The 27,407-nt window shown below is 40.9% G+C and overlaps 1 protein-coding gene across 12 annotated transcripts in view; it reads right to left on the reverse strand.

Annotated features, from left to right (window-relative positions):
- Positions 1-22,274, reverse strand: part of AKAP19 (A-kinase anchoring protein 19) — a 69,803-nt gene extending 47,529 nt beyond the window's left edge. For 4 of the 12 annotated variants that reach the window (XR_015746475.1, XR_015746476.1, XR_015746474.1 and 1 more), the window contains exons 1-2: positions 22,027-22,264; positions 13,595-13,666 (exon numbers count right to left, since the gene is read on the reverse strand). Coding sequence is in view for 5 of the 12 variants with exons in the window: in XM_087949557.1 (XP_087805683.1) it covers positions 4,827-5,093 (267 nt within the window). In the remaining 7 variants the exon portion in view is untranslated. Of the gene's footprint in view, positions 1-4,692; positions 5,210-11,147; positions 13,193-13,594; positions 13,667-14,372; positions 14,532-21,557; positions 21,760-22,026 lie in introns of those variants that run through there. The other 8 variants (XR_015746472.1, XR_015746473.1, XM_087949557.1 and 5 more) reach the window with 8 other exon arrangements.
- Positions 22,275-27,407: the final 5,133 nt, after the last annotated feature.

Raw genomic sequence — 27,407 nt, forward strand, 5'->3', positions numbered from 1 at the left:
TCTTATTCAGGACTTCCACAGATTTCTTTCCTAGAATAAAATAGAAGAAACATGTGTAAAGCCAGAGCAGAACTACTTCCTGGCTATAAAACAGCATGGAGGACAAGATACCAGGACAAGGCCTGAATGAAATCTGAATGAATCTCCACATCCAGAATTGTCTTCAAAGAACTATTAGCCTACTATGACTGAAAAATATCTCATTTATATGTATTTGAATTAAGTCAGACCTCAACTCCAAATTGACAATGAAATCATCATGAAAACAAAATAGCAAATAGTATAATCAAAAAACAGAAAATATACCGTATTAAACAAGTGAGCAAATCCAGTCAGCATAACAAAATATATACAACACTAGACAACTAAGTCCAGCACCCTAGGCCAGATCCTGAGAATAGAATCAAGTCCTCTAGAATTCATTAAGAGTGAGAGCCACCTAGAGATCAGGGAAAGCCTCATTCCCAGGACAGGCATTTAAGCAAAGAAGGCACATTTCCAGGTCCCAGTGGCATCACTTAATTGAAGGAACCTGGAGAGGTAGGCCAATACAGTAAGAAACAGGTAATCCCTCAAATAACCAATAACTATGCCAGATGGGGTTTTATAGGTCATACACAGCACCTTGAAATGGACCCAGAAGTAAATTTTCTGTTCAGTTCACTGTCCACACTGATTATGAACCAGTTGAGCTTTCAAGTGGTCTTCGAGGACACCGGCATGTAGAACTCATCTCTAGTCAGAGATGAGTGACTATGTGAAGGGCTTTCCAATCTAGGAAACAATACAACTGTACCAGATGAAGCAATGGAAAGGCCTTCCTGGCCACATTTGATATCTAATGATTGAGCAAGAGCTATAAGTCCACGCTCCCAGATTGCATATGATTCTTGAATTGGGAAATGCTATCCTGCCATAAGTCATTTATATAGGCCATCTATAAGTGTAATCGGGGCTATCTCTGTACTGAGTCCCAGCCCAAAATCTAAATAAATGGGTTTAGATAATCTACTTCTAGGGTTTTTATCAAGAAGGAAATCCTAGAAAGATAAAGAATTGTAATCAGAATGGTGGCTATCCAACTAGAAAATGGTTTTGTTATAAAAAAAAACAATGTGAAATACAGCTACAGCAAAACAAAAATTAAAACTATATGGTGAAAATAGACATGATCTCATGCTTATGACTAAAAAATGCACATTTTGGGAACCAACAATCAGTACTCGATGAAAGATGAGGATCTGGAAATATTTTGTAAGGAAAAACAGTACTATCCTGCTATTGTGCAAGTAATCTCTAGAAGATGGATTACTGTACATACAACATATGCACATAGACCAGACATGCCCATATTCTTTCATTACACCATCCTATTCAAGAGTTACATTTTATTAGCATTTTAATATTTTTCTATTCTGGTTATTTTTCGCATGACCATATTCTATAATTATTTTATTGGGTTTTTTTTAGGTAACTAGTGATAAACCAGTAAAGTATATCACAACTGTGTATAAATCTTTTCATGAATAGATAGGTCATATCACCATTCTTCCACAAGTTTCCATGGCAATAAATGATGTAATAATATTGGAATTTAGATTTTTCTGAAGAAGAAAAAACACAAATAGAAAGAACTAGGAAATCTTTGAAATGTGTTCAGTTACCATGAAGACGTAACAAAGTATAATGACACAACGGAACATCATACAGCCATAATAAATACCCGTGGCCTTTCAAATAAAGATTTTAAGAAATAGAAGGGAATTCTGCCTAGCCTCAGTGAGTACAGAGGATGTGCAATCCTCACTCAAAGATTGCTGTGAATGTTTATATTGTTTGCTGGGATGTTCACATACATGTCCATTTCTTTACACTGATTAGAAAGCTGAATTTTACTCTTTCTTCCTGAAGCACTTTTCATTTGGAAGGGGACAAATATGAAACAATCCAGTTAAACAGATAATTATCTTGTTAGCCTAATTTGCTATTCCTTCTCTTTTTCAGCCATTTCTCAGCTTCAAAGAAAAAGTGCCCCTTTTGACTTAAGCACTAGAAAATGACTGATTAATCCAAACATTGTGTTGTACTGTTGAAAAATCTGAAAACAGAAATACAGAGACATTTTTCATTTTACTCAGACCATTCATATATTTCATAGCAGGGTCTATGACAATTTGCCATGGGCAACCTACCACGCCAACTCACCACAGCCAACTTGCCGCAGCCAACTCGCTGCGGGGCAAGAGTTACACTAATATCAAAGAAATTGTGGAATAGAATCTTTAAAGAAAGGATGCAAAAGGAGGAACAAAATGAAATGTAAATGACAAAAATTAAAACACTTTATTTATTTTAAATAAGTTTAATTGTTAAATTGTCATACGGCAAGTTGTCCTGCAGCGAGTTAGCCATGTCAAGTTGGCTGCAGCAAATTGTCCCATTCCGTTCGTAGCATGAGTGGTATTTTATTTTCCACATTCTACCCAACATTCTATCTAAATGGTACTCTGATCATGTTTAGTAGTACATTTAGCATTTTATTGGCACTCAAATTTTGAAAGGTTTTAGCAAGGTCTTGTCAGCCATCAGAGTGAACATTCACGTCTAAAACAAAAGAAAATCTTATAATCTTCATTCCAAGTTGGACATGGTTATCTAAACATGCCAACTTTACTTCATGGGAGTAATTGTTATATTAATATTTAAGAGCCCAAACTTTTTAGGACTCTCATCTAGAGTTTCAGATAAATACACAAAGTTAAAAGGGTTTTTTCCTTTATTCAAACATAACTTAAAGCAATTAACTAATTAGAAGGAAAATGCATATGCAAAAAACAATGGTAGTTTCCTTAAATTGTTACTTAAATGATAGTCAAACAGCAAATAATGATTTAAAAACTGGCTACTGTGGTTTAATGAATAAGGGACAGAATGGATTTAGCCTACTTAGACATTCTCCATATCTTTTTCTGAGAAGGTCTTATGGACACTGCTGGCTATTACCTCTTCAAGAGCAGAAATAGGGAAATGAAGAGATTACTTGGCAAGCCAGTCTGCAACATGTAAAATTGCTCAGTATCATTATTTACCTAGTATTTTTTTTAAGTATCTTATTAATTCCAATAGAGACAGAACATCATGGATAAAATCTATGTGATTGCTAAAAGTCACCAATGACTTTATGGCATAATCATAATAAGACCATGTGTGATGATACATCACTTGCTATAGTATAGCTTTTACAAAATCTAATATGAAATCAGTCTGACATTCACTATACAATTGTTTGGGCCCTGCCCACTAATGAAGTAATATTATGTAGAATATATATGCGTGTATACATGTATTAGAACTGAAGGCATTCTGGCTCTAAAGAAGTCACATTACTTTCTACTACTTGCCAGAATAATTATCAATTTGGCATGTGCTTATTGAATATTGTTGAAAAAATAATTGCTACAAAATATTCTGTTCCAAAGGGGAACTGCAGTATAAAGTATCTGAAATGCGTAATTTCAAACCATTAGGGGTGACATTTTTGCTATAATGGATTATACCCAAACAAAATGATAGCTTTCTCGATATAAAAGTGCCTTGCTTCTTTCAATTCTGTATTGAAAATATTCTATTCTAGGAATATATTTACTTAGAGAAAATCACATACAGTTTAGTTTAAGAACAGCAGTTCTTCGCTATTACTGTATTATAATTTCCTTTTGAACAGTTTATGTTGCCTGAATAACCAAGAGGACAAAGGCTGTGCTTTCTTCAAATTTAATACTAAATTAATATATTATTCCCACATTTTCAGTAGTCACCTTTCTCCATATATACAAGCTGCCACAGTTGTTATATATTGCATTTTTGCTTTCCATTTGTCTACTCTCCCTATTGTCCTCTTGATAATTGATAAAGAGAAATAATCTCTCCAGTGTTTTTAGTACACTTTCATAAGGACTTTGCTAATAACTTGCAAAATCATCGTAATTTCAATTTTTTTTTCTTGCAAATATTAAATGTACTTTTTTTGTATGTTCTTTTATAAAACCTACCTCTGTGCAGGTCTTTGGTCTGCGTTTAGTATGCTCAACCAAGTAAAATTGTAAAAGAACTAGTCTTACTTCAACAAGATGTGAGATGCCTTTGGAAAGAAACCTTTCATAGACACATAACGTTCCGATAGGGTTCAGACTCATGCTAAGTAACTAAATCCCCTTTATGTAAACAGAGAAGTTAAGCACCAATATTTTTCTTTTTCTTTTTTCTAAGATACCTTAGCACATGGGTATCAAACTCGCAGCGCCACGTTGCCGTTACGTGATGTTTCACAATGTTTTTTTCCCTTTGCAGAGTTGGGGTGGACATGGCCTGCGCGTGATGCATCTGGCCCGCAGGCCACCAGTTTGACACCCCTGCTGTTTAGCTCAATAGGAATTATATAGCTAAAACCCTCTTCTGACACACTGACACAAACATTCCCTCCCCTCATGGCTATTTGGTTGAGGGAGGACTGATTTTGCTTTTAAGGATATTTATACTTTGTTCTGTTGCATTGTTATATTCCTGTAGTGTAGATACTGAAATGGAACTTAACGGAATACTGAATTACATACTAGCCCTAGATGTTATTTTGATGTTATTATCCCCTTTGATGTTATTGTGGTTCTATTACAACTAAAGGCAAAAAGTTACCTCAGTCAGGATTAGCTGTATGTATATGATGACTTTTAAAATCACAACTGCTCTCATATGAATGTTGCTTTATTTGTGCTAGCACCAAAACATGAGATGCCTCACGGGCATGTTGGGAAGCCAAGCCCTGCAATTCATGGCTCATCGCTTTCTATGAACGGGATGTCACTGTATTTGCTTTCATTGATTGCCCATTGCTTCACAGCTTGATCCAGAATCTCAAGGGAAAGACGGTGAGCAAAGTCCAGCACTGCAGTGTTTGTTGAAGATGGCATTCCAGAGTTTGCCTGAATAAGGGAAGATTTTTCAAGGTTACATCCATTATCGTATTTGCCAACTTCCCTGCTTCCATCATCTAGAATAGTGTGCGGGAAGGGGCTTTTGGATTTTATACATCCCATGGTACGACTGCTATTCAATTTAGCTGCACAGTCAGCCTTGATGTATTGTCCTTTAGAAGGGTACAGAATGCCACTTTCTTGCAAGCAGAGATGAGAGTATGCACTTCTCCCAATATCTGTGGGTAAAAAATTAACATCGCAGGGTTTAGAATATTACTTCTTCCATTGATTTTTGTGTTCAGTACATTTAAAAGAAGATTTATTTTAAAAGAAAAATCCAGGAGGAAGGAAATCTGGGGAGCTTCTTTTTGTTTTGGCCCTAAATGGAACTGGTTGTTCCATAAACTCAAGTTCTAGATTCCCAGTTCTGAGTTCTTAGCATCTTATCTACCATATCCTCAAAAATCGTACCTTCCTCCCATTTATTGTGAACTGGGCTTGAAATAATAACCTTACCAATAGCCCCATCTTACAGTTCGAATTGGTTTTGGATGTTCGATATTTAATTATCAAAAAAAGTAGCTGCAGCATACTAGAAGAGCAATCCCTCATTCAAGATTACATTGGAGAAAACTCAGTAAATCAAATTGAGTTATTACATTTTCAAAGTCATGGTAAGATAAAGAAGAGAAATCAAGAATGTGAGCTTCCAGACACTACTGGAATTCTAGATTATTTAAAGATAACTCAGCAAACATTGGATATTATGTTAAATTAACATTATAGCCATTACTTCCTATACTTTATTATTAACTACTTCTTAAGAAAAGTCAATAGGCTGTTGGCAAAATATTACAGCAGCTATAAAGATAGGAAGAAAAAAAATTATAGATGCATGAAAGTACATTCCAATTCACGTTAGTAATTTTTGAATACCACATCCTTCTATTATAAAACCTCAGGAAAGCATTTGTGACCTCTTCTGAAGAACTGCCTCTCAGTCTACTGCTTTGCCGTATCCCTCCACTCAATTATTTAAAAAGCTTACATTGACCCACGTGATCTTTTACGAGATGAAGCAGCAGATGTGAATTTCCTTGAATACTGGCAGACTTGCAGCAGAAATTCATTGCATTATAGGAGTAGACCTTGAATCTAACAATAGTCTACTCAACACTAGAAAATATATCGAAAGCAGAATGGTTTGTGTTAAATTGCTCATGAAGACACAATGTTGTTTAAAACACTATGATGCTATGTGGAGCACATGGAAACCTGTTCTGCATATTTCAAAGTGTTAACATACACACAGGTATTATAAACCCATACTCAACTGGGCCCTAAGCAGCAATTAGTACTGATACTCACTGCAATATTGTTCAGATTCATTAAGATAACTTTATACTATATATAGAAATGTGGTATTATTCTAGCTCATAAAACCCTTATGACCATGTAGCACTTAGACCAATCACAGGTGAAGAGGTGAAAAGCCCCTCCCCCATCAAGCAGCTACCACTGATAACATAGATTTTAAACTGAGAAGTAACAGCCTGAGTTTTCTGGGCAGGACTGCATAGCTTTTCTTGTGTATTCAAAATTAAAATTTCAAAATTAGCTTACCCTTGTTACCCCAATAAATAGATGCTTCTTCTAAACCTGGGGTGTCCAACTTGCGTTGTCACGGCATCGTCATGTGACATATCGTGACTTTTTTCCCCGTTCGCTAAACCGGGCGTGGGCGTGGCCAGCACGTGACACATCTGGCCTGCAGGCCACGAGTTTGACAGCCCTGTTCTAAACATTAACAATTTAAGGTTGCAAGAATGACCGAATTTTCTAGATTAAATAGCTGCATCAAATTGAATTGTGGCTGTCTAGAATGTTGTACAACCTATAAACCACCCCAAAATGATACAGTGTCAACTCATCTTTAAATCTATATAAAGATGTAAGTACACTGCTCAAAAAAATAAAGGGAACACTTAAACAACACAATGTAACTCCAAGTCAATCACACTTCTGTGAAATCAAACTGTCCACTTAGGTAGCAACACTGATTGACAATTTCACATGCTGTTGTGCAAATGGAATAGACAACAGGTGGAAAGCATAGGCAGTTAGCAAGACATCCCCAATAAAGGAGTGGTTCTGCAGGTGATGACCACAGACCACTTCTCAGTTCCTGTGCTTTCTGGCTGATGGTTTGATCACTTTTGAATGCTGGCAGTGCTTTCACTCTAGTGGTAGCATGAGACGGAGTCTACAACACACACAAGTGGCTCAGGTAGTGCAGCTCATCCAGGATGGCACATCAATGCAAGCTGTGGCAAGAAGGATTGCTGTGTCTGTCAGCGTAGTGTCCAGAGCATGGAGGCGCTACCAGTAGCCAGGCCAGTCCATCAGGAGACGTGGAGGAGGCCGTAGGAGGGCAACAACCCAGCATCAGGACCACTACATCCGCCTTTGTGCAAGGAGGGACAGGAGGAACACTGCCAGAACCCTGCCAGAACCCTGCAAAATGACCTCCAACGGGCCACAAATGTGCACGTGGCTGCTCAAACGGTCAGAAACAAACTCCATCAGGGTGGTATGAGGGCCCGACGTCCCCAGGTGGGGGTTGTGCTTACAGCCCAACACCGTGCAGGATGTTTGGCATGTGCCAGAGGACACCAAGATTGGCAAATTCGCCACTGGTGCCCTGTGCTCTTCACAGATGAAAGCAGGTTCACACTGAGCACATGTGACAGATGTGACAGGGTCTGGAGATGCCGTGGAGAACATTGTTGCCTGCAACATCCTCCAGCATGACCGGTTTGGCAGTGGGTCAGTAATGGTGTGGGGTGGCATTTCTTTAGGGGGCTGCACAGCCCTCCATGTGCTCGCCAGAGGTAGCCTGACTGCCATTAGGTACCGAGATGAGATCCTCAGACCCCTTGTGAGACCATATGCTGGTGCGGTTGGCCCTGGGTTCCTCCTAATGCAAGACAATGCTAGACCTCATGTGGCTGGAGTGTGTCAGCAGTTCCTGCAAGATGAAGGCATTGATGCTATGGACTGGCCTGCCTGTTCCCCAGACCTGAGCACATCTGGGACATCATGTCTCACTCCATCCAGCAACGCCACATTGCACCACAGACTGTCCAGGAGTTGGGGGATGCTTTAGTCCAGATGTGGGAGGAGATCCCTCAGGAGACCATCCGCCACCTCATCAGGAGCATGCCCAGGGGTGGTAGGGAGGTCATACAGGCACGTGGAGGCCACACACACTGTTGAGCCTTATTTTGACTTGTTTTAAGGACGTTACATCAAAGTTGGATCAGCCTGTAGTGTTTTTTTCCACTTTAATTTTGAGTGTAACTCCAAATCCAGACCTCCATGGGTTGCTAAATTTGATTTCCATTGATAATTTTTGTATGATTTTATTGTCAGCACATTCAACTATGTAATGAACAAAGTATTTAATAAGAATATTTCATTCATTCAGATCTAGGATGTCTTATTTTTGTGTTCCCTTTATTTTTTTTTGAGCAGTATATTAAGGTTCAGTTTAAAGAGAGCAGAAAGGAATAGTTTAGCCTCTAGAGTACTTTCAGAAACTTGATGAAACTTGAATTATGCAATAATTCATTATTATTTCATTCAATTTATAAAGCCAGTGACCACATGGAATTGACTTGAGTGATATGCAAAGATTAAAACAAAACAAAGTCAGCAAACCAAATAACAAGTGTCTGATTCCAATTACAGAAAAGAACATTACAAATCAATCAACAGAGCTTGCTCAATTTCCTGGCACAAATACCTGGAGGAATAGCCAGCTCTTTAATATTACTAATGGCTTTGAACTAGACTTAATATATTTTTTCAAAAATATGTTTAACATTGAAGTCGTCAGCCACAAGCCCTCCATCTTTTAACGTATTAGTTAATACTTACCTCCCAAAAATATTATAATTTGTTAATCCCTACTTCTCCAGAAGATCTAAAATGATCCATTACAACCTTCTCCAGCCTAGTGCCTCTCAAATTCATTTTGAGTCCAAATCTGAGAATTTGCACCTGGGGAAAGGCTAGTGGCGAGGCTAACTAACACTAAACTTATATGTATTATTAGCTTTGATTATTGCATATGTCACTAAGCATTATCATTGGATGCTCATTTAATGTTCTAGGCAGACAAGTAGGAAGTTGAAAGCAACAGGTAAACTATTAGTAAATAAATATATTTAAATTCTAAAGGACATTCTGGCTTCAGATTTCACTAGATGAAATTACTTTTACTATTCTCAACTATGATATCCTTCTAAATCAGGGGTCCCCAACCCCCGGTCCCTGGACCGGCACTGGACCACAGCACGCCAGAACTCAGGCTATGCAAACAAGTGAAGCCCCATCTGCAGGCTGCACGCGAAACTGTGCCCCCTCCAGTCCATGGAAAAACCTCTCCCCACAGACCTGGTCCCTGGTGCCCAAAAGTTTGGAGGCTGCTGTTCTAAATCATCTGCCAGAACTGGATTTGGAAGGAACTGTTCTGCAATGATTTTCATCTTTGTTGTCAGGCCTGGTCCAGAAGGTGGAGCAAAGGATTACTTTTCAAAACCTATATACTGTCTACTGGTGTTCCTTAGGGCTCTACCTTGTTTCTCATGGTGCTCAATATCCACAGAGAGCTTTTTGGACCATACTACTGGGAAAACACAACTGGTGATCTGGAAAAGTGGGTTATCAATATGCTGAGGAGAGTTATTTCTTCTGCAACTTATTATCTACTTTCAAGCAATGAGTTTGATAATGAGCTCAATGAGGGAGATGAGACTGAAATTAAATTAAAAGAAAATAGAGGTGCTGTTCGCAGATATGCACTACTCTTGGGAGGGGAGCTTCAGATTCTTCTAGATAGGGCTTATCTTGTACTGAAGGGGTAGGGTTACAGTCTAGAACCATGATGGCGAACCTATGGCACGCATGCCACAGGTGGCACGCAGTGCCTCTCTATGGGCATGTGAGCCGTCGCCCTGGTTCAGCTCCACTGTGCATGTGCACAGGAAATACATTAAGTAAATAAATCAAGATGAAATATCTGTGCCTTCTAGATGGTGCTGGATTTCCAACTCCCATTTAGTCAGCATAGTTAGCAATAAAGCTCCCAAGAAGATGGGAACTAGAACCTTAAACCTTTTAAGAAGTTGTGTTCTTTTCCTAGATTTGCATCAAAGACAAGGAAAAGGCAGATTGCATTTAGGGAGGACTGTTCTGTTCCATCTGTATCCACAGATGAAACTTCAAGTTATATAGTTCAAATACTTTACGTAAACAAAACCGGAGTCAGAAGATTGAATTGCTCTGTTATCACAGTCCTTTGGCAATCCTCCTAGAATCTGTCCGGCAATTCTGTAAAGTTCGTAACTCACAACGCAGTAAATCAGATGCAAGTCTTTCCAAGGCAAGATTCACTTTGTTTTCCAGCAAATATTTCAAAGTCATGCGCACCCTTATATCCTCTAAGAAAGGGCGTGTTAGTCTCATTAATTAATCCTTTGCTGGACGTCTCTTTTCTAATTGAGATTGACGTCTCAATCTTCTCCTAGTTCTGGCATCCAGCCAGCATCCGGCAGTTTCATCACAGCTGGAATCCTCTGATACACTTTCCTGATTAACAGTTAACACCTGAGGTGCAATCAGGGAGGGAGTTCCAGAAGAGGAAGACGTCTCTGAAACTTCTAATAAATCAGGTTCATCTCTCAGATTCAACTCCTCCTCTTCCCCCAGACTCCTCTCAAGGTCGCTCAGCAATGCAGGCTCAAATCTCAGTGCCAGATCGTCTTCCTCGCTCGAACCCACATCTGCTGATTGATTAGGTTCAAGTCTCGGAGTCACAACAGAGGACAATAGGTGCTACAAATGCAACTACAATTGAAACATTTTTCCTTTCAAAATCAGATGCTTTATGGGCAGCCAACCCACTTTATACTCAGTATACTCTATTCCAAGAGCTTTACTATTTGGAATCTCTCTCTAAATCTTTACTGAATAAACACACATTCAGAATTCTGTAATTAACACCGTATTTTTTCATGTAATCAGGGTCTTACTCGAGAGAAAACACACACACACACACACACTTCTTAGACAACTATTTTCTTTCAGTGTAACTCACTAAAATCTTTTGATGATTTTCACAGTCATTTTGAGGAGCCAATGCATTATAATGGCTAATTGTATCTTTTCAAAATACCTGCTATCCAACATTGTTTGCAATGCTGGCTATGGAAGCTAATATACAACTTCTAAACAAACTTTGGTACAAATAAAGTTGTTCCTATGCTGCAGGAAAAATACTATTGAGCCATGAGGGTACATGGCACAGATGACAGTTACTGCAAATAGCTTGACATGTCTACGTTTCCCTAAATCATTTTGATTGATTTTGATTACGAGAGAAGTTATTTAAGCATTACATGCACAGTAAAAACATACATTATGCCTATCACATGGTAGTTTTTAGCACTTTTAGAGTTGGCAGGGGAATAGTAAATAGTAATCAATGTAATGATGTCAGAATTCATTTTTATTATAAAAAATAATTGATAGGCAGGGCTTATTTATTTAGGATGTGGCATATCATACACGGACTAGCAATATTTATTAACATTTACTTAGATTAGTAAATTGGCAGGGTGAAATAGAATTAGAGAAACCATATACGCCTTATTTCTGGCATTAATTTATGAACACTGCATGTTTAATTAGCTCAACAGGTCAAATAAAATAGTATCCTATCTTTTCTTAATACTTCAAAAATGTACTTCTAATTTTAATTGTCCCATTTAACACATTACAATTTTCCATTGATAGAGTATTTGTAATCTATCTTTCACATAACTTGCAAATGCATAACCAACTAACTCCTTTGCCCCTCCCTACCATCCCTACATCAATCTCGTTATTTTACGCATCTGATGAAGTGAGCTACAGTTCATGAATACCTTTAAATAAAAATTGATTAATCAGAAAAGGTGTTACCAGATACCTGATTTTTTTTGTCACAGAAAATAAGTCTCTACCCCCCCCCCAATATTTCAAATGATGAACTATTTCTTATATCCCAGCTTTAAAAGAATTATCTCTTTGCAATTAATCATTAAAAAACCCCTCCAAAACTAGAAGTGTGTTTCAATATTCATTTGTACCAACTCTGTATTCTGTATTGTAAAATAATTAATAGGAATTCCTCCTCTTTTACAATGTATTATTATATAAAGGTATTTAAGAACACATTGATATTCTTAATAGTTATGTTTCTGGTTAATTTTAGACCATAGTTAACTTGGATAACTAGTTTATATAAACTAAGTTTGGTTTAAAATCTACAATAATTAATGAGATTTTAATTTTGTATCCTGGAAACAAAATGGAAAGTTACAGAACAACCCATGAACTGAATCTTTAAACTTTCTTTTCTTACATACAAAGTGAACAGAGGAGCATGTAAAATAAAGTCTTTTTCAAATAAAGCTCAATTTTGATGATTTCATGGATATGTCCACACAATTGTATTGACAATAGGACAGAAGTGACTTCATACTTGTTATTCCCTTTTTTTTTTCAGAATGTTTTTCTAACTTTAGACTAGTTTAGAGTTCTGGAATGTCATGGTGGTACCTCCAAATAATAGCCATATCTAATCCTATTTAGCTTTTCAAGTCAGTTAAGGTCAATTATGGCTTGTCACCTAGCTGGGTCATGATTACACTAAGGGCTTCTAAGACTTTGAGAAAACCTGGTGTAGAAACTTCATGTTAGTTCTCTTACTTCTCGCAACAGCCAATCTCAGCACAAACTTTTACTCCACTATTTTACCCGTCCATTTAAATCAAATGGATAATAAATTAGAGTATGTAGGAAATCCATAATAACTTCAGATTATATTCTAAACACATAATAATTTAAATCTTTATTATCTTAAATGAAACCTAAGAAATCACATGATTATTTACAACACGGGTGAGTCACATGACATATTGTGACTTTTTTGCTTTTGCGGAGCTGGGGTGGGTGTGGCCTATGCATGACGCATCCAGCCCGTGGACTGCCAGTTTGACATCCCTGAGTTTCAATATTCAACCACACTTTGGTCTAGGATCTTTCATTGTATGATTTAAGAACTGGCCTCATTCCCAGCCTCAGGTTCTATCTATTACAATCCACGAATTAAGCTAATGTATGAAAAATAAAACTTAATTGTCAGATATTTGCTCCACATTTTGAGCAAAACTGTATCATACATTGTTCATTCTATACAAGAACCATGTGATTAGAATTCAGTATGCTAATAAAACATCCAGAAAAGCTGAATACTTAAACATTCTGCTCAAGCTGTGTTGTGCATCTTTCCAGTACAGATTTTACCTATTGCTTACTACAGTACTACCATAACTCAAACATACTCAAGCCTAATTGGCTAGCTAGGTCTGTCCTTTCATTAAGATTTATAACAAACAAACAAAACCTTGCATATGCAAGCATATTTTGTCTTAGTGACAAAAGTAGATGTGCCAGATTCTCCACTGTAAATGTAACCACAACGATCTCTATAAGGGTTTATGAAGGCAACTTACCAATTAGTATCTTGTTTTGAATATATTTTTCCTAATGATCCACAGAATATGAGGCGCAACAAGTTTAGATTCCTGTGTAGCAAGAGAGAATTTGTTCTTGTTAAATAATAATAGCTTCAAATGAATTACAATTCCTCTCACCTCTTTGCCCCCAACTGGATTCCTACAATCCAATCCAATCCAAGTTTGTACAGAAATAAATCCCAGCAAGTTCAATGGAATTTACATTTTGGTAAGCATGTTTTAGGCTACTGGCCTCAATTTACCAAGAATTCTTAACAGAAAAATATGGGTGCAATGAGGTGGAGCACTTTTTTGGAGTGCTCTGCTTATTTGTAAATCCAGTTAAAATCTGAGTGCTCCTGAATGTTTTAACAATTCCAAAGAGCACAAAACGGGAAATTCTACCACACAAACACACCTTAGAGCATGTAGTATTGAGATGAATGTGCTTGAGGAAGCATGTGTAAGGCTTTCCTTTTACTAGCTTTTCATGTGACAAACTACTTTAGATTCTGCTTGTTTGAACAGCTACAGTGGCACAACTAGATAACAGCTTTTTAAAATATGTCCAACCTTTCTTCACAGTCTTTGAAATGCATTCCTTTTGCAATGTGACCTTGGGTCAAAAGATACTTCTATATTTTTTATGGTAAGGGTAAAGAACAAAGGTCTTTAGAATAACTGACATTATTTACTGTTTTAGACACATGAAAAATGAAATATAATTCCAGTATAACAAAAAAAAAAACAACCAGTTTTCTATAGTCAAACTTACCCAGCACACTGAAAATTATATTTCAAACATTATGCAATAATTGTTCTAAAGTAGAAATTGCTTATAGAATAGAATAGAATGACAGCATTGGAAGGGATCTTGGAAGTCTTCTAGTCTAACCCCCTCCTCAGGCAGGAAATCCTATACCATTTCAGACAATGTAAGTTATAATATAAGTCATGTATATTGTCATGCCCTTGTTAGAGTGGGACTCTGAAGGAGAGGAGGAACAGCCCACAGGGAGTGGAGGTGTGGCCTCAGAGGTTGGGGAGGAGGCTGGGGAAGGGAAGAGGCCAGCTGGGCAGTCAAAGGAAGAACCAGGCCCATCCCCTATTCATCCTAGGACACGTAGGGAGGAATGGAGAAGGAAACAACTTGGCTTATGAAAGAAAAAGGGGCCATGATCCCCCTCATTGGTTGCAGCTGGGGAGAATAGTACACTGCTCAAAAAATAAAGGGAACACAAAAATAAGACATCCTAGATCTGAATGAATGAAATATTCTTATTAAATACTTTGTTCATTACATAGTTGAATGTGCTGACAACAAAATCACACAAAAATTATCAATGGAAATCAAGTTTAGCAATCCATGGGGATCTGGATTTGGAGTTACACTCAAAATTAAAGTGGAAAAAAAACACTACAGGCTGATCCAACTTTGATGTAATGTCCTTAAAACAAGTCAAAATGAGGCTCAGTAGTGTGTGTGGCCTCCGTGTGCCTGTATGACCTCCCTACAACGCCTGGGCATGCTCCTGATGAGGTGGCGGATGGTCTCCTGAAGGCTCTCCTCCCACACCTGGACTAAAGCATCCCAACTCCTGGACAGTCTGTGGTGCAACGTGTGTTGGTGGATGGAGCGAGACATGATGTCCCAGACGTGCTCAATAGGATTCAGGGCTGGGGAACAGGCGAACCAGTCCATAGCATCAATGCTTTCGTCTTGCAGGAACTGCTGACACACTCCAGCCACATGAGGTCTAGCATTGTCTTGCATTAGGAGGAACCCAGGGCCAACCGCACCAGCATATGGTCTCACAAGGGGTCTGAGGATCTCATCTCGGTACCTAATGGCAGCCAGGCTACCTCTGGCAAGCACATGGAAGGCTGTGCGGCCCCCTAAAGAAATGCCACCCCACACCATTACTGACCCACTGCCAAATCGATCATGCTGGAGGATGTTGCAGGCAGCAGAATGTTCTCCATGGCGTCTCCAGACCCTGTTACGTCTGTCACATGTGCTCAGTGTGAACCTGCTTTCATCTGTGAAGAGCACAGGGCGCCAGTGGCGAATTTGCCAATCTTGGTGTTCTCTGGCAAATGCCAAATGTCCTGCACGGTGTTGGGCTGTAAGTACAACCCCCAACCGTGGACGTCGGGCCGTCACACCCATCATCCCTGCCCCACCACATTTCCTATTTTTGATATCGGCTTCCTTCTAGGCTTCCAACAAACTTCTCAGCATGTATTATTTTCAATCATTGTCCTCTGTCATAAATATGAACAGAAATAGTTGCCCAGCAGCTGATCAGTTTTAATTCACTGCTCCAATTCTGCAGCACCTGGCTAGCTTCAAAATCATGGTATAATGGCCTGCCACTTTTCGTTCTGGAGATATATCTGACCTATCATTTTCTCCCAATGTTTCTTTCTTTTTTTGACATTATTTTAACTTGGAAAATGCCCAAATACTACAGTATGTGGAAGAGAAAGTAAGCTATCCTTGAGAGGCCCACAGTGATTTCAGAAGTCAGGCCTACTGTTTCCTGCTGTTAAATGGGGTAACAGTATAAGGGTATAAGGGGGTAACAGAAGCCACAATTTCTAAACCTATCCCACACCATTTTTTAATTGAATTTCATTCTTGGAGCTAAATGGAATGAACTATGTATTTAGGGGAAGATGACTACTACTACTTGAATATACAGTAGTACTCATTGGCACTTGTTTAATCTAGATAATACCTGTTAAATGGAGATTCCCCCCCTCCCAACCATTTGTGATATAGTGATAGGAAATATCAGCAAAACGAGGAAAGAAATTTACCACTTTGCCTGTAAGGAGCTGCACACTTGAAACACAAGACAACATTGAAGAGTGATTTCACACAGATGCAAAATAGACAGGAGGGAGAATAGCAGTTGGGGAAGTATATTTCATGCTGGGTATTGTTTTATTTGTACTCATACTTGTTCAGTTAGCGCTTTTAACTCAATAGTTGGGAAAGGGCCTGAAAGCCTTTGCTTAAATACAGTACAGAAATGCAATTCCATGGAAAAAGGCCAAAGCAAATTTGAATATTATTAAAGTATACTTCTTTCTGACAAGTTATTGTGTCACAGAGTGTAATAGCACTCCTATATTTCCACTTTCACTGACAGGGCAAAGTTTAATAAGAGTGGCCTTGGGCTGTGTTGCATAAATGTTCCTTTATTGGCAGAAGAAGATTTCATTGCTTTTTTCCCTTTGGTTAGATCTATTTAAAATATCACAACAGTTGCTCAAATTCTCCTATAATTCATCCAATTACCAGAGCTTATATTTACTTTTGTTGAATGTAAACTCAGTGCTAGGCTCACATCTCAGTTCTTTTCAAAGTTACTACAAGTATTAAGGATTCAAAAGTATATTTTAGACCAACTACCCAGACAAGTAGCATATGGTCACAAAACAATACTGTGTTACTTCTGCTTCATTCATATATGCCCATGCAATAAAACAGCCTCTATCTTAGTGGGCTGCCAAAAAGGATAGTACAGTCCTAGGTTGCATCAACAGAGGGATAGCATCAAGATCAAGAGAAGTGATAGTATCGCTTTATACTGCACTAGTGAAGCCACGCTTGGAATAACTACCGTATTTATCGGCGTATAACACGCACAGGCGATATAACACGCATCTTCATTTTAAGAGGAAATTTCAGGAAAAAAATTAAATTTCTAAATAAAAACTTTGAAGCAAAATAAGGGTAGCTCAGAACTTTTTTTATTAATATTATTACCACTTATAAGGTAAATCAGTGGTCCCCAACCTTTTGTACCAGGGACCGGTTTCAAGCAGAAAATTTTTGCAAGGAGGGGGGAAGAGAAGAGAAGGCTTGGCTCTCTCGCTGCTCCACCATCAAGGAAGAAACTGCTTCAAAGAAGCGGGGGGCTTTTCCTGTCGCCGCAGCTATTCCGAAGCGCCCGTTTCACCCCACTCCCACCCGCGCGCGCTTCAATCCACAGTGTCCCATTCTGCCTGCCTGCCTGCCTGCCTTAGTTTCTGGTTGTTTGGGAGCAGCTTCGGCTGAGAATAATAACTATTCGCCTCTTTTACTCAGCCGAAGCTGTTCCGATTCAACCATTAACGAAGGCAGGCAGGCAGGCAGAACGGAGCACTGCGGGCGGGCGGGCGGGTGGACGGGGTGGGGGTGGGGAGAAACGGGCGCTTCAGGGAAGCTGTGGCGACAGGAAAGCCCCGCTTCTTTGAAGCAGTTTCTTCCTGTGCTGGTGGAGGAGCGAGAGAGCGACTGAGAGAGCTGACCAGAGAGAAGGACAGGCTTCGGTTGCTTCCTCCCTCCCCTTCTTTCATTTGTGTCCTTGATCCCCGATCCCAGCAGCATTCACCGAAGGCTTCTTAACATTATATCGGCGTATAACACGCATACATCATTTGCCCCCTATTTTCAGGGGGAAAAAAGTGCGTGTTATACGCCGATAAATACGGTATATCCAATTCTGGTCACCAAAATACAAAAAAGATGCTGGGGCCCTAAAGAGAGTGCAGGAAAAAAACAATAAAGATAAGGTGTCCAGAGGCTAAATCATACAGTTAAGGGAACTAGGTATGTCTAGTCTAACAAAGAGGAAGTTTAAGGGTGGCATGATAGCTGTCCTCCTGTATTTGAGGGGCTGAAAAGAGAAGAGAGGTTTGACTTATTTTCCAAAGCACCTGACTATAGGACAAGAAGCAATGAGTGGAAACATCAAAGAAAATTCCAACCTGGAATTAAGGAGAAATCTCTTGACAGTGAGAACAATTAATCAGTGGAACAGCTTGCCTTCTGGATTTGTGGGTGCTCTATCTCTGGAAATTTCAAGAAAAGATTGGGCAACCATTTGTTGAGAATAGTATAAGGTCTCCTGTTTTAAGTAGAGTTGGATATCCTATCCTACCCTACCCTACCCTACATTCTATTCTCTGGAAGCTCTATCTACTTACAGGGAAAACCAGTGAAAATTTGTGAATGGGCCAACTGGGATCTCAAGACATCACATAATCTTTGGTCCCTTTTCTCCTAAAAGCATATCTGGGATGAAAATCAGATGATTTAATTTGTAGAATGTCTAACTGTGAGAATAAACTTTGGCTTGGCTTGGGCAATGATTAATATAATACTTTATACATACATGCCTGCTTAAAGGTCACTGAGATAATGCAAGGAAATTAAAAGCAAACACCAGAAACAATTAAGCAGCTCAGACAACTGTAAACAAGTCTGTACTATATCTAATTATTGTAATCCACAATGTAATTATGCTTACTATGTACTAAAATCTCAATAAAAGGAAGCACTGGAATTTTGCTCTGGGCTCCCATCCCGAGAACACACGCTCGTGCCTCATTCTTTCCATGGGAGACCACCACATCTAACCATTTCCCCAACAAAGCTCAGGGATCTGCCTTGAACCATCTGTTATGCAAGATTGGTAGAAGATTTGGTTACTTCTCACTGTTCCATTTCAGACTATTCCATTGCAGTCATTTTTGCAGTCTGTGCAGTTGCCAGAGTTAGCATTTTAGAGTAATCCTAGTAACTTTGCGTACAATTTTATATATTAAAAAAAATTCTTAAACTTTATTTCATTTTACCAATCAATTGAATATATGCCTATCCTTTTATACTCTATAAAGTCTGAGGAATACAGTAATCAATAACAGTTGCTTGCATTTTGAGTAGAAATGCTTGCATCAATTTATGAACTCCAATTTGGACCAATGTTTCCTTCCGTAGACAAGCTTGTCTCTAATCTATACAACCTATCTGTTTGAACTGTATTATTGTGTAATAATTTTAGTAACTACTATATCCTAGAGTGCTTAGATTGAAGCAACAGATAACGCAATTAAATAAACACATAATGACTAACAGCCACTAATAGGCCAACTCATCAAATCCACTTTTATTGTAAAGTCACTTATAAGACAATTGCATTGATGTATCCTTGAAATCAGCAGGAGTCGAGGATAACTGAAAAGGAAATTTTACCTTTCAAGCTATGGTCATATGAACTTTATAAAATTTTGTAATATATAACAAAGCACCCTTTTATGTCCCGAATTTCCTGCCATCTTTCCTGGATAAGTCCATATTCTTTTGACTCTACAGGTGTTCTTCACGAAGAAAACACTGAATTTGAGAGCCTTTTTTGAAGGCTGAATTTGGTAACACTTTTTTTTGTCAGCTGGTTGACCAGAAATGATTTCAAATACATCAGTATCACAGATCTGCACAGAGCATGAATGGGGAATTAATTTTCCCAAAGGGAAAATTATGAGAAACTGGGATTGTTGTGGAGGGCTGCCACCACAGTCCCGCAACCCCCTGCCCTATCCTCTGCCACCACCCTACCCCACACCCCACCTCGGGCTGACAGGAACAGCCAAAGGGCCAGATGAGGCCTGCAGACCATAACATGCCTAGGTCTGGCATAGAGGCATTACAGTACTGTCAGTTTCATTTTTCATCACTCTCATAATTCCTAAAATATAATTTGCTGTTTTCCTAGCAACCGCACAATGACCATTTTCAGAGGCTGATGGCGGATATAAACAAAAATCAAGATAGCCGCTATCAAGGATATATATATTCAACTCTTTTGGTGCTATCGAGTGATCATTGTTTTTCTGCAGCTCAGAAGAGTTATTGCTATTGAGATATTGAAATCAAGATTTGTATTCACTATGCAAATATTTGAAATATTGTTTTAATTTTAGTAATTTAAATAAGTAATGGTTTCCTCAGACTGCAAAATATTCCTTGTAGGTCTATGAATGCAAATTACATTAAGAAACAAACTGATTAACAAGCATGATCATAGCACATTAGATAGATATACCATTTGGCTTTCAGTACACTGTGCAAGTCAAGATTGTCATTGGCTCTGAAATGGACAATTTCTTAGTTTTCTTCACAAAGTTTTCAGAACTGTTTTGCCATTGCCTTCTTCCTGGGGCTGAGAGAGAATGACTGGTCACCAGTATGTTTTTATGCCTAAGGCAGGACTTGAACTCAATCTCTCTCAGTATTTAGCCACTATATATCACTATTCCATGTTGGCTCTTTTCACTATAACAATTGACTTTATTATAAACTTCATAATAGAATATGTTCTTACCATTTACTTATGACAAGCAAGGGAAAGGTATCTTTCCCTTTTGTTGTCTTTTGAACTATTTCTAAGTCCGTCTTCTAAGAGAAAGTTACTTGTAAAACCAGTGCCTACCTAGATGGCACAAATTGAGCAATGGAGCAAAATCATACTTTAAAAAAAGTTGTTACTATCCACAAGCCTGCCTTTTAGCCGTGTTTACCTTGCAGTTTAGCCCTTATCTTCTAAATTACGGGCAGGAAGACGGGCAATTCTCCAGAAGTAGATAAAAGCCAGCTTAAATCAATTTAAACCAAGCAAGCCTTTCCCCTCTACAATACTGTGTAGTTTCCTCCAAGATGGATGTAAAAAGCAAATGCTAACCTTTTGCACCCCGCCACAATTCCTGGTCCACTTGTACGGATTTTTATTTTGCAAATTCTATCTGCTAATAAACTACATCACAGTCGGGGGGGGGGGGCGGGGTGGACACAAGGAAGTCTTCAGCGATCTCTGTGAGCCAGTTTAAGCCCACCTGTCAAGATCACATCATTGCCCCCAGAGCAGAGGTCTGCGAGTTGCACCACTACTAAGTCCCCCGGGTCAAGATTTAAGCCTAAGGGGACCAAGGCGTGCAGCCTTTTACGAACGAGGGGTTTTACACCTAGTAGACAAGGGAAGGGACTCGCCAGCCGGCCTGAGCGGTTCCTCTTCAGTAAGTACACAGCGACACCACTCATCCAGCCCTTCTCTCCACCCCTGCTGACGACTCTCTCCCAAGCCCACCTTTTGGCAACGGATGGTTTGCAAATCGCTTCAACCCCACTTACCCGCCCCGCCTTAGTTTTGTCGGCTTCAGAGAAGCTAACCGGAGTAAGTAGGTGGCTGTGCCTTTCGAACTACTTAGTGGGGGAGGGGGGAAAAGAACGAGGTGGAATAGATATTAAGCGCTAACTATGGGTGGAGCTGGGGCCACGCCGGGAAAGCAAACAGCTTTCCAGCCACTTTGAACGTGAAGGGGACAGCTCGGCAGAAAAACAAACGCGAGCCGTCCCCGACCACGCCACAAATTGCTCTTTACCCCCTTGTGGCCCAAGAACGTCACATCGCCCTCCCGCCCAACTTCCCCTTTCTCTCCGGTTTCACTCAGGTTGCACACAGAGCAATAGCCTCCTTGGGCGGGCACGGCGCAGCCTTCTGCCATCAAAGGGCCCCAGGCAGCAGCCCCTCCCGCAGTGACTGTTTAACGAATAATAATAATAAATAAGGACGAATTGTCCTTCTGCCTGGGCTACTCACTCTTCTCGAGGCTGTTGCTGCGGCTCCAACCCCAGCTCGCTTGGAAACATCAAAGGGACGCATCTTTCACAGAACAGAGTGGGCCCAAAATCGGGATCGCTTAAAAACGCCTGAGTCCGCCGACCTGTCCGCCCAGGAAATTGAGGCTGCCGGTTGTTTATAGAAAATCCCAACCAATTCACCCGATCCTCCGTGCGCTTAACCTGCACAATTAACCATTCAATCAATCTGCAAATCCAACCGCGCGTATTAATTCTGCAGCGACACCCGGAGGAGAGTGAGCCTTACTAGCCTCTAAAGGACGGGTTTTTGTTTTTTAAAGATTTTCCAATTTTATCCCCGGCCACGACAGATTGGTAAAAGAAACGCAAATAAAATTGCAGATGGGTTATCTGTTCCTTCTTCGAAACTTGCATTTTTGGAAATCTCCTGTGCCTGTGGAATTCAAAGACCGGGGCAGCTTTTCCTTTGTAGTTTGCTACGAAATTTCGGTGTTCGAATTTATCGGGTTTAATTTTGAACACATCTGCTAGCTTGGGAACCTGAATGTATTTGCGTTGAAAGAGTTAGGTAGAGCTCCAAATTAAGCAGATTTTCTCAGAAAACATGGCATGTTTCTGAGTTTTAAGGGAGAAAGCACCCCAAAGCTTTCTGCCTGAAAGATTAACTTTTCATCTTCCCAACCTTTTGTAAGAGGATTTATCTAAATATAAAGAATGACAAGCACAGATTTAGGCTACTGTATTAAGGCACTGCAAAATGCAAGGTACTATTAGAGATGCAAAATGGTTTGTAAGCCTGAAAGCAAAGAAATATTAGATGTCTGTAGCAAGACAAAAGAAAACCATTGGAGGAATTTAATAGAACAACTGATATGCAACAGAAGGATTATCAATGGAAAACAAAAGAAAACTGGTACAAGCTGTTTTTCTACTGGTATATTACTGTAGGAAACCTCCCCCCCCCAGATTAAAATATTCTTTATTTTTCATATTAAAAAGAGACAAGATAGAATATCCCTAAAGGAGATGTGGAAAGGGAACTTCACGAAGACAGTAGTGTCACAAAAAACAGGAAAAGCCCAAGGGGAACATCAGGTCAGCCAGAAAACAAACTTACATAGGAAAAGGAATCAAATATAAAGTATTAAAGAATCCCTATAGACAAAAGCCTAAGTAATTAAGAAAACTAGACAAATAGGAAAAGGAAACAAAAGATAATTTAGAAAACCCTTACAAACACAGGACATACCAAATAAGCAAAACAAACAGACAAAAGACACAAAATATAAATTACAAAAGGGACAGACAGGAGATTGCCACAGAACAAATATGAAACACTATCTTAAAGCTAAAAAAGATTATAGAAAACCAATAATACAATCTGGCCACCCCGCGGAGTTTGCCTTCCGCACCCCGCGGAGTTTGCCCTCCGGCGGGAATAAAGACAAACTCAAACAAGATTTGAAACATTAGGCACAAATACAAACACTCACACAAAATCAACTTACAAAGGGAGAAAAGGGTATAAAAAACCAGGGACTTACCATAGAAGCTAGCTAGCCCAGGAACGCAGACTTCTCGCTGTTCTCCGCCTTCCTGAAAAATAAAAAGATCCAGCTTTCAAGCAGTTGTCCGTATCCTTGCGCCGGAGCTCTCCCAGCAGGAAAATCTAATCCTCGAAAGAAAGGCATTTTGACACCTTTCAACAATTGGTGACTACGAAGGTTCACCAGACCAGGCCCGCGGATCCAAACCCAGCCGGCATGGACCTTCTTTGTCCAGGGACAACATCCACGGACCCAGCCTGGAAGGTATAGGGTAGTAAAGGGAGTCTTTTCCGCTCAACAGCTGCTTGAAAGCAGGTGAGTTCAAATTTATAATCTTACTAGTGAGGGGAGTGGAAGCGTGAGTGGACCAGGTGTGTGATTGTGGGTTTTCTCTGCGGAAACAGCGGGACGTCACCTCCTCCATGATTGCCAGCCGCACCCCAGCCAGCTGCTAGCTCAAACACGAGCCGTGACCGGCTGGATTTGGGAACGCAAGGGGTGATCACGGAGTGTGAGTCCTTCTGAAGGACGTAAGAAAAACCGAGCGGGCTGCAAAAGGAACTGGTGTTAGGAAATAAAAAAGCAGAGGAAAAATATTCCCAGTGCATCCCACAAGCAAAGCCCTGTGCATTTAGAAGGGGCCTGTACCGGCTGCTTGCAAACAAAATTGGAAATAGTTTGTCTAAAAAATGCAGAAAAGGTCCTTCCAGATCCCCATCTTTAAGGGAGATCTGAAAACTGATGGCTGAGTGTAGGGAGGGGCCCATGCCGAAGCTGCTAGGGGACAGACGGTCCTCCGAGATCCCTGTTTTTTAGGGGGGGTGTCTTAAAACTGACAGCTGAGTTTCCCTAAAAGAAAGGGGCCCGTACTCTGTGTGTAGGAAAACCGGAGTCCTTTCCAAGACCATTTTTGTCTGAAAACTGACGGCTGTAACCCAGCTAAACCAAAGTAATCCCCACATCAAGCAGGGAATATGAGAAGTTGTAGCTCGAGGGCAATGGAAGAGACCCCCTTGGATAAATTACTTGAGGCTTGGGATGAAAGGCAAGTGCCTGTCCTGACTGGAATGCATAAAAAAGAAGCAAAAAGAATTTGCAAAAAGTGGGCTTTATTGCGGGATGACACGGGTAGACAAATTTGGCCTGATAGCGGTACTTTAGATTATAAAACCCTGAAAGCACTTAGAACACACATTAAACCCAGCCAAATACCCTGTTGGTACTGCTGGGCTGAAATGGCTAGGACCAAAGACCTGACCGAGGGAAAAGATCAGGAAAAACCTGAAACCCATTCCCTGGAAGGAAAGACTGAGGCACGGATTATGGCTCCCCTTTTAAGCAAACCAGTGCCAGGCAGAAATAGGGGACAATTAGAATACGTTTTTACCCACACTCCCTTCTCTGCCTCTGATTTGGTCATCTGGAAAAAGCATACCCCAGCTTTCAGGGCTGATCCTCAAACAGTAATTCAAACCCTGAAATCTATCATAGACAGTCATAATCCATCCTGGGGTGATATGACCCAGCTGCTAAAAGTCTTTCTAACTAAAGACGAACTATTAAAACTATTTGAAAAAACAGACCATAGCTAAACTACCAACTATCCCTGGACAGGCAGCCCCAGCCCGCATCGCATGGCCAGTACATCGCCCTGACTGGGACTACAATGATACCAATCACTGGGATGAATACACAAGAGCAAAAAATAACTTATTATAAGCTTTAGAGGAAATAGGTAAAAAGCCTTTAAACTGGTCAGAATTTCAAAAAACAACACAAAGAGAAAAGGAAAACCCTGATGCCTTTTGGGTCCGCCTGTCAGAAGCAGCTATTGCATATGCCCATCTAGACCTTAGCTGCCTGAAGGACCAAAGGATTTTAGCTTCAGCCTTTGTGGACCAGTCCACCGTGGATATCAAAGAGCATTTCCACCGCTTTGTCTCTAACTGGCCAACCTTAGAAATAGCAGAGTTGCGCAGGATCGCTAACTTTGTCTATGATCAAAGAGACAAACTGAAAGAGGAAGAGAAAGATTGGAAAAGGAGGATAGAAAGACATGAGGACTTTAAAATGTTTGCTGTAATGCAACATGATGCCAGACAAACGCCAGGTAAAAACCCCTGTAATTCAAGGAAATGCTGGCATTGTGATAAAGCAGGATGGTCACAAGGCAAATGCCAGCATTGCTATAGGTGCGGACAGGAAGGGCATTTCAGCAGGCAATGTAGGCAACACGTTTCCCGCAACCGGTATCACCCACCACCTAGAAACATGAAGCCAAGCAATAATCCAGTCCATTACACTGAACAACAAAGCTTTAATCATCATGCACCACCCAGCGCTCCTTTTCCTCAAATAAATCATAACAATGGACCTCAATGGGAGCAAAGAAGGGAAAATGACCTGCCCCTTTCCTGACTAGAACATGAGAATGAAAACACTGAATTCATGGCTACCTTTAACGGGCTGGCTATTCCCCTAAAAAACGGCCCTGAAGGGGAACCCATTGCCACCATTCTTATAGGAGGAAAAAAATACAATTGCTTAGTTGACATTGGAGCCACCTCCTCATTAATTCTGAACCACCATATAAAGCTTCAGTGGCTGAAGGGGCTCAGGATAGCATAGTGAGGGGGGGAATAATCCCTGTAGAACAGGGGTGGGCAAACTACGGCCCGGGGGCCACATCCGGCCCGTTGGTCTGTCCAATGCGGCCCGCCCCTGAAAAAAAATCACTGCCATTGGTCTGTCCAATCCGGCCTGCCCCTGAAAAAAAATCACTGCCATTGGTCTGTCCAATCCGGCCCGCCCCTGAAAAAAAATCACTGCCATTGGTCTATCCAATCCGGCCCGCCCCTGAAAAAAATCACTGCCATTGGTCTGTCCAATCCGGCCCGCCCCTGAAAAAAATCACTGCCATTGGTCTGTCCAATCCGGCCCGCCCCTGAAAAAAATCGCTGGGTGTGGCGTATTGCCCTGTGCCGCGTGGCCCCCAAAGCTGCAAAACAGTGCGGAGCGATCTAGGGGTAGGAAAGAAAAGAAATTTGCAAAGGCCTCGGCTGGGAGTTCGAAATCACCTTGAGTGCGACCTCTCCGAAGGTGAGTCCCCGCCGATCCCCTTTTTTTCCCGGGGCTTCCAGGCTTAAACTTTGCAAAGGCAAAGCTTGAGGGCTGGAGCGTCTTCCCGCCGAGGAGCGGAAAGGTTCCACCCGGCGGGCGGGGTGGGCTGCTTGGAGCCACCTAAAGCTAGGCCGCTGCTGGTGGAGCCTTGCCCTGCCTTAGTGCCCGTTTCCGGCTCGGCGGTCCTGCTCGGGCGGCACTTTAAAAGCCTGCTCCCAGCACCGGAGCAACTTCCCAGCAACTTTCGGCTTCGTTTTAACTCGCGGGCGCCAGGCATGATATTCCGCTCTGAAAAAAAATCGGGGCCGGCCAAAGAGACCCCGCTGCGCGCCGGGGAATGCCCGCTGCTTTCCCTCGCCGGGGCGGGCGGCGGCATGTTGCACGGAGGCTGGTCTGTGGCTGGCCCAGCTCCCTTTCCTGCCGCTCAGCGGCCTCCGCCGCACCGCCCGGGCTCCGCTCAGGTATCCGGCTAGGGCTGTCAGGAGTTGCTACCGCCGGGCGCAGCTCCATGCGGCTCCAGTCCTGCGTTGCCTCGGGAAGGAAAGGCAAAACCAGGAGCCGCTGCTGCCGTTGCAAAGCACCGCCGCGGCTCTTCCTTTTGCCTTTCCCTTCCCGAGGCAACGCGGACTGGAGCATGAGCGCGCCGGCGGTAGCAACTCCTGACTCAGGGGCCTCCGAGGGGAGGGGAAGGAGGAAAAGAGGGGAAGGGTGG

This window comes from Notechis scutatus, chromosome 1, assembly GCF_049901735.1.
Source record: "Notechis scutatus isolate UNSWTSFEM ecotype Mainland chromosome 1, rNotScu1.2, whole genome shotgun sequence".
Classification (NCBI taxonomy): domain Eukaryota; kingdom Metazoa; phylum Chordata; class Lepidosauria; order Squamata; family Elapidae; genus Notechis; species Notechis scutatus.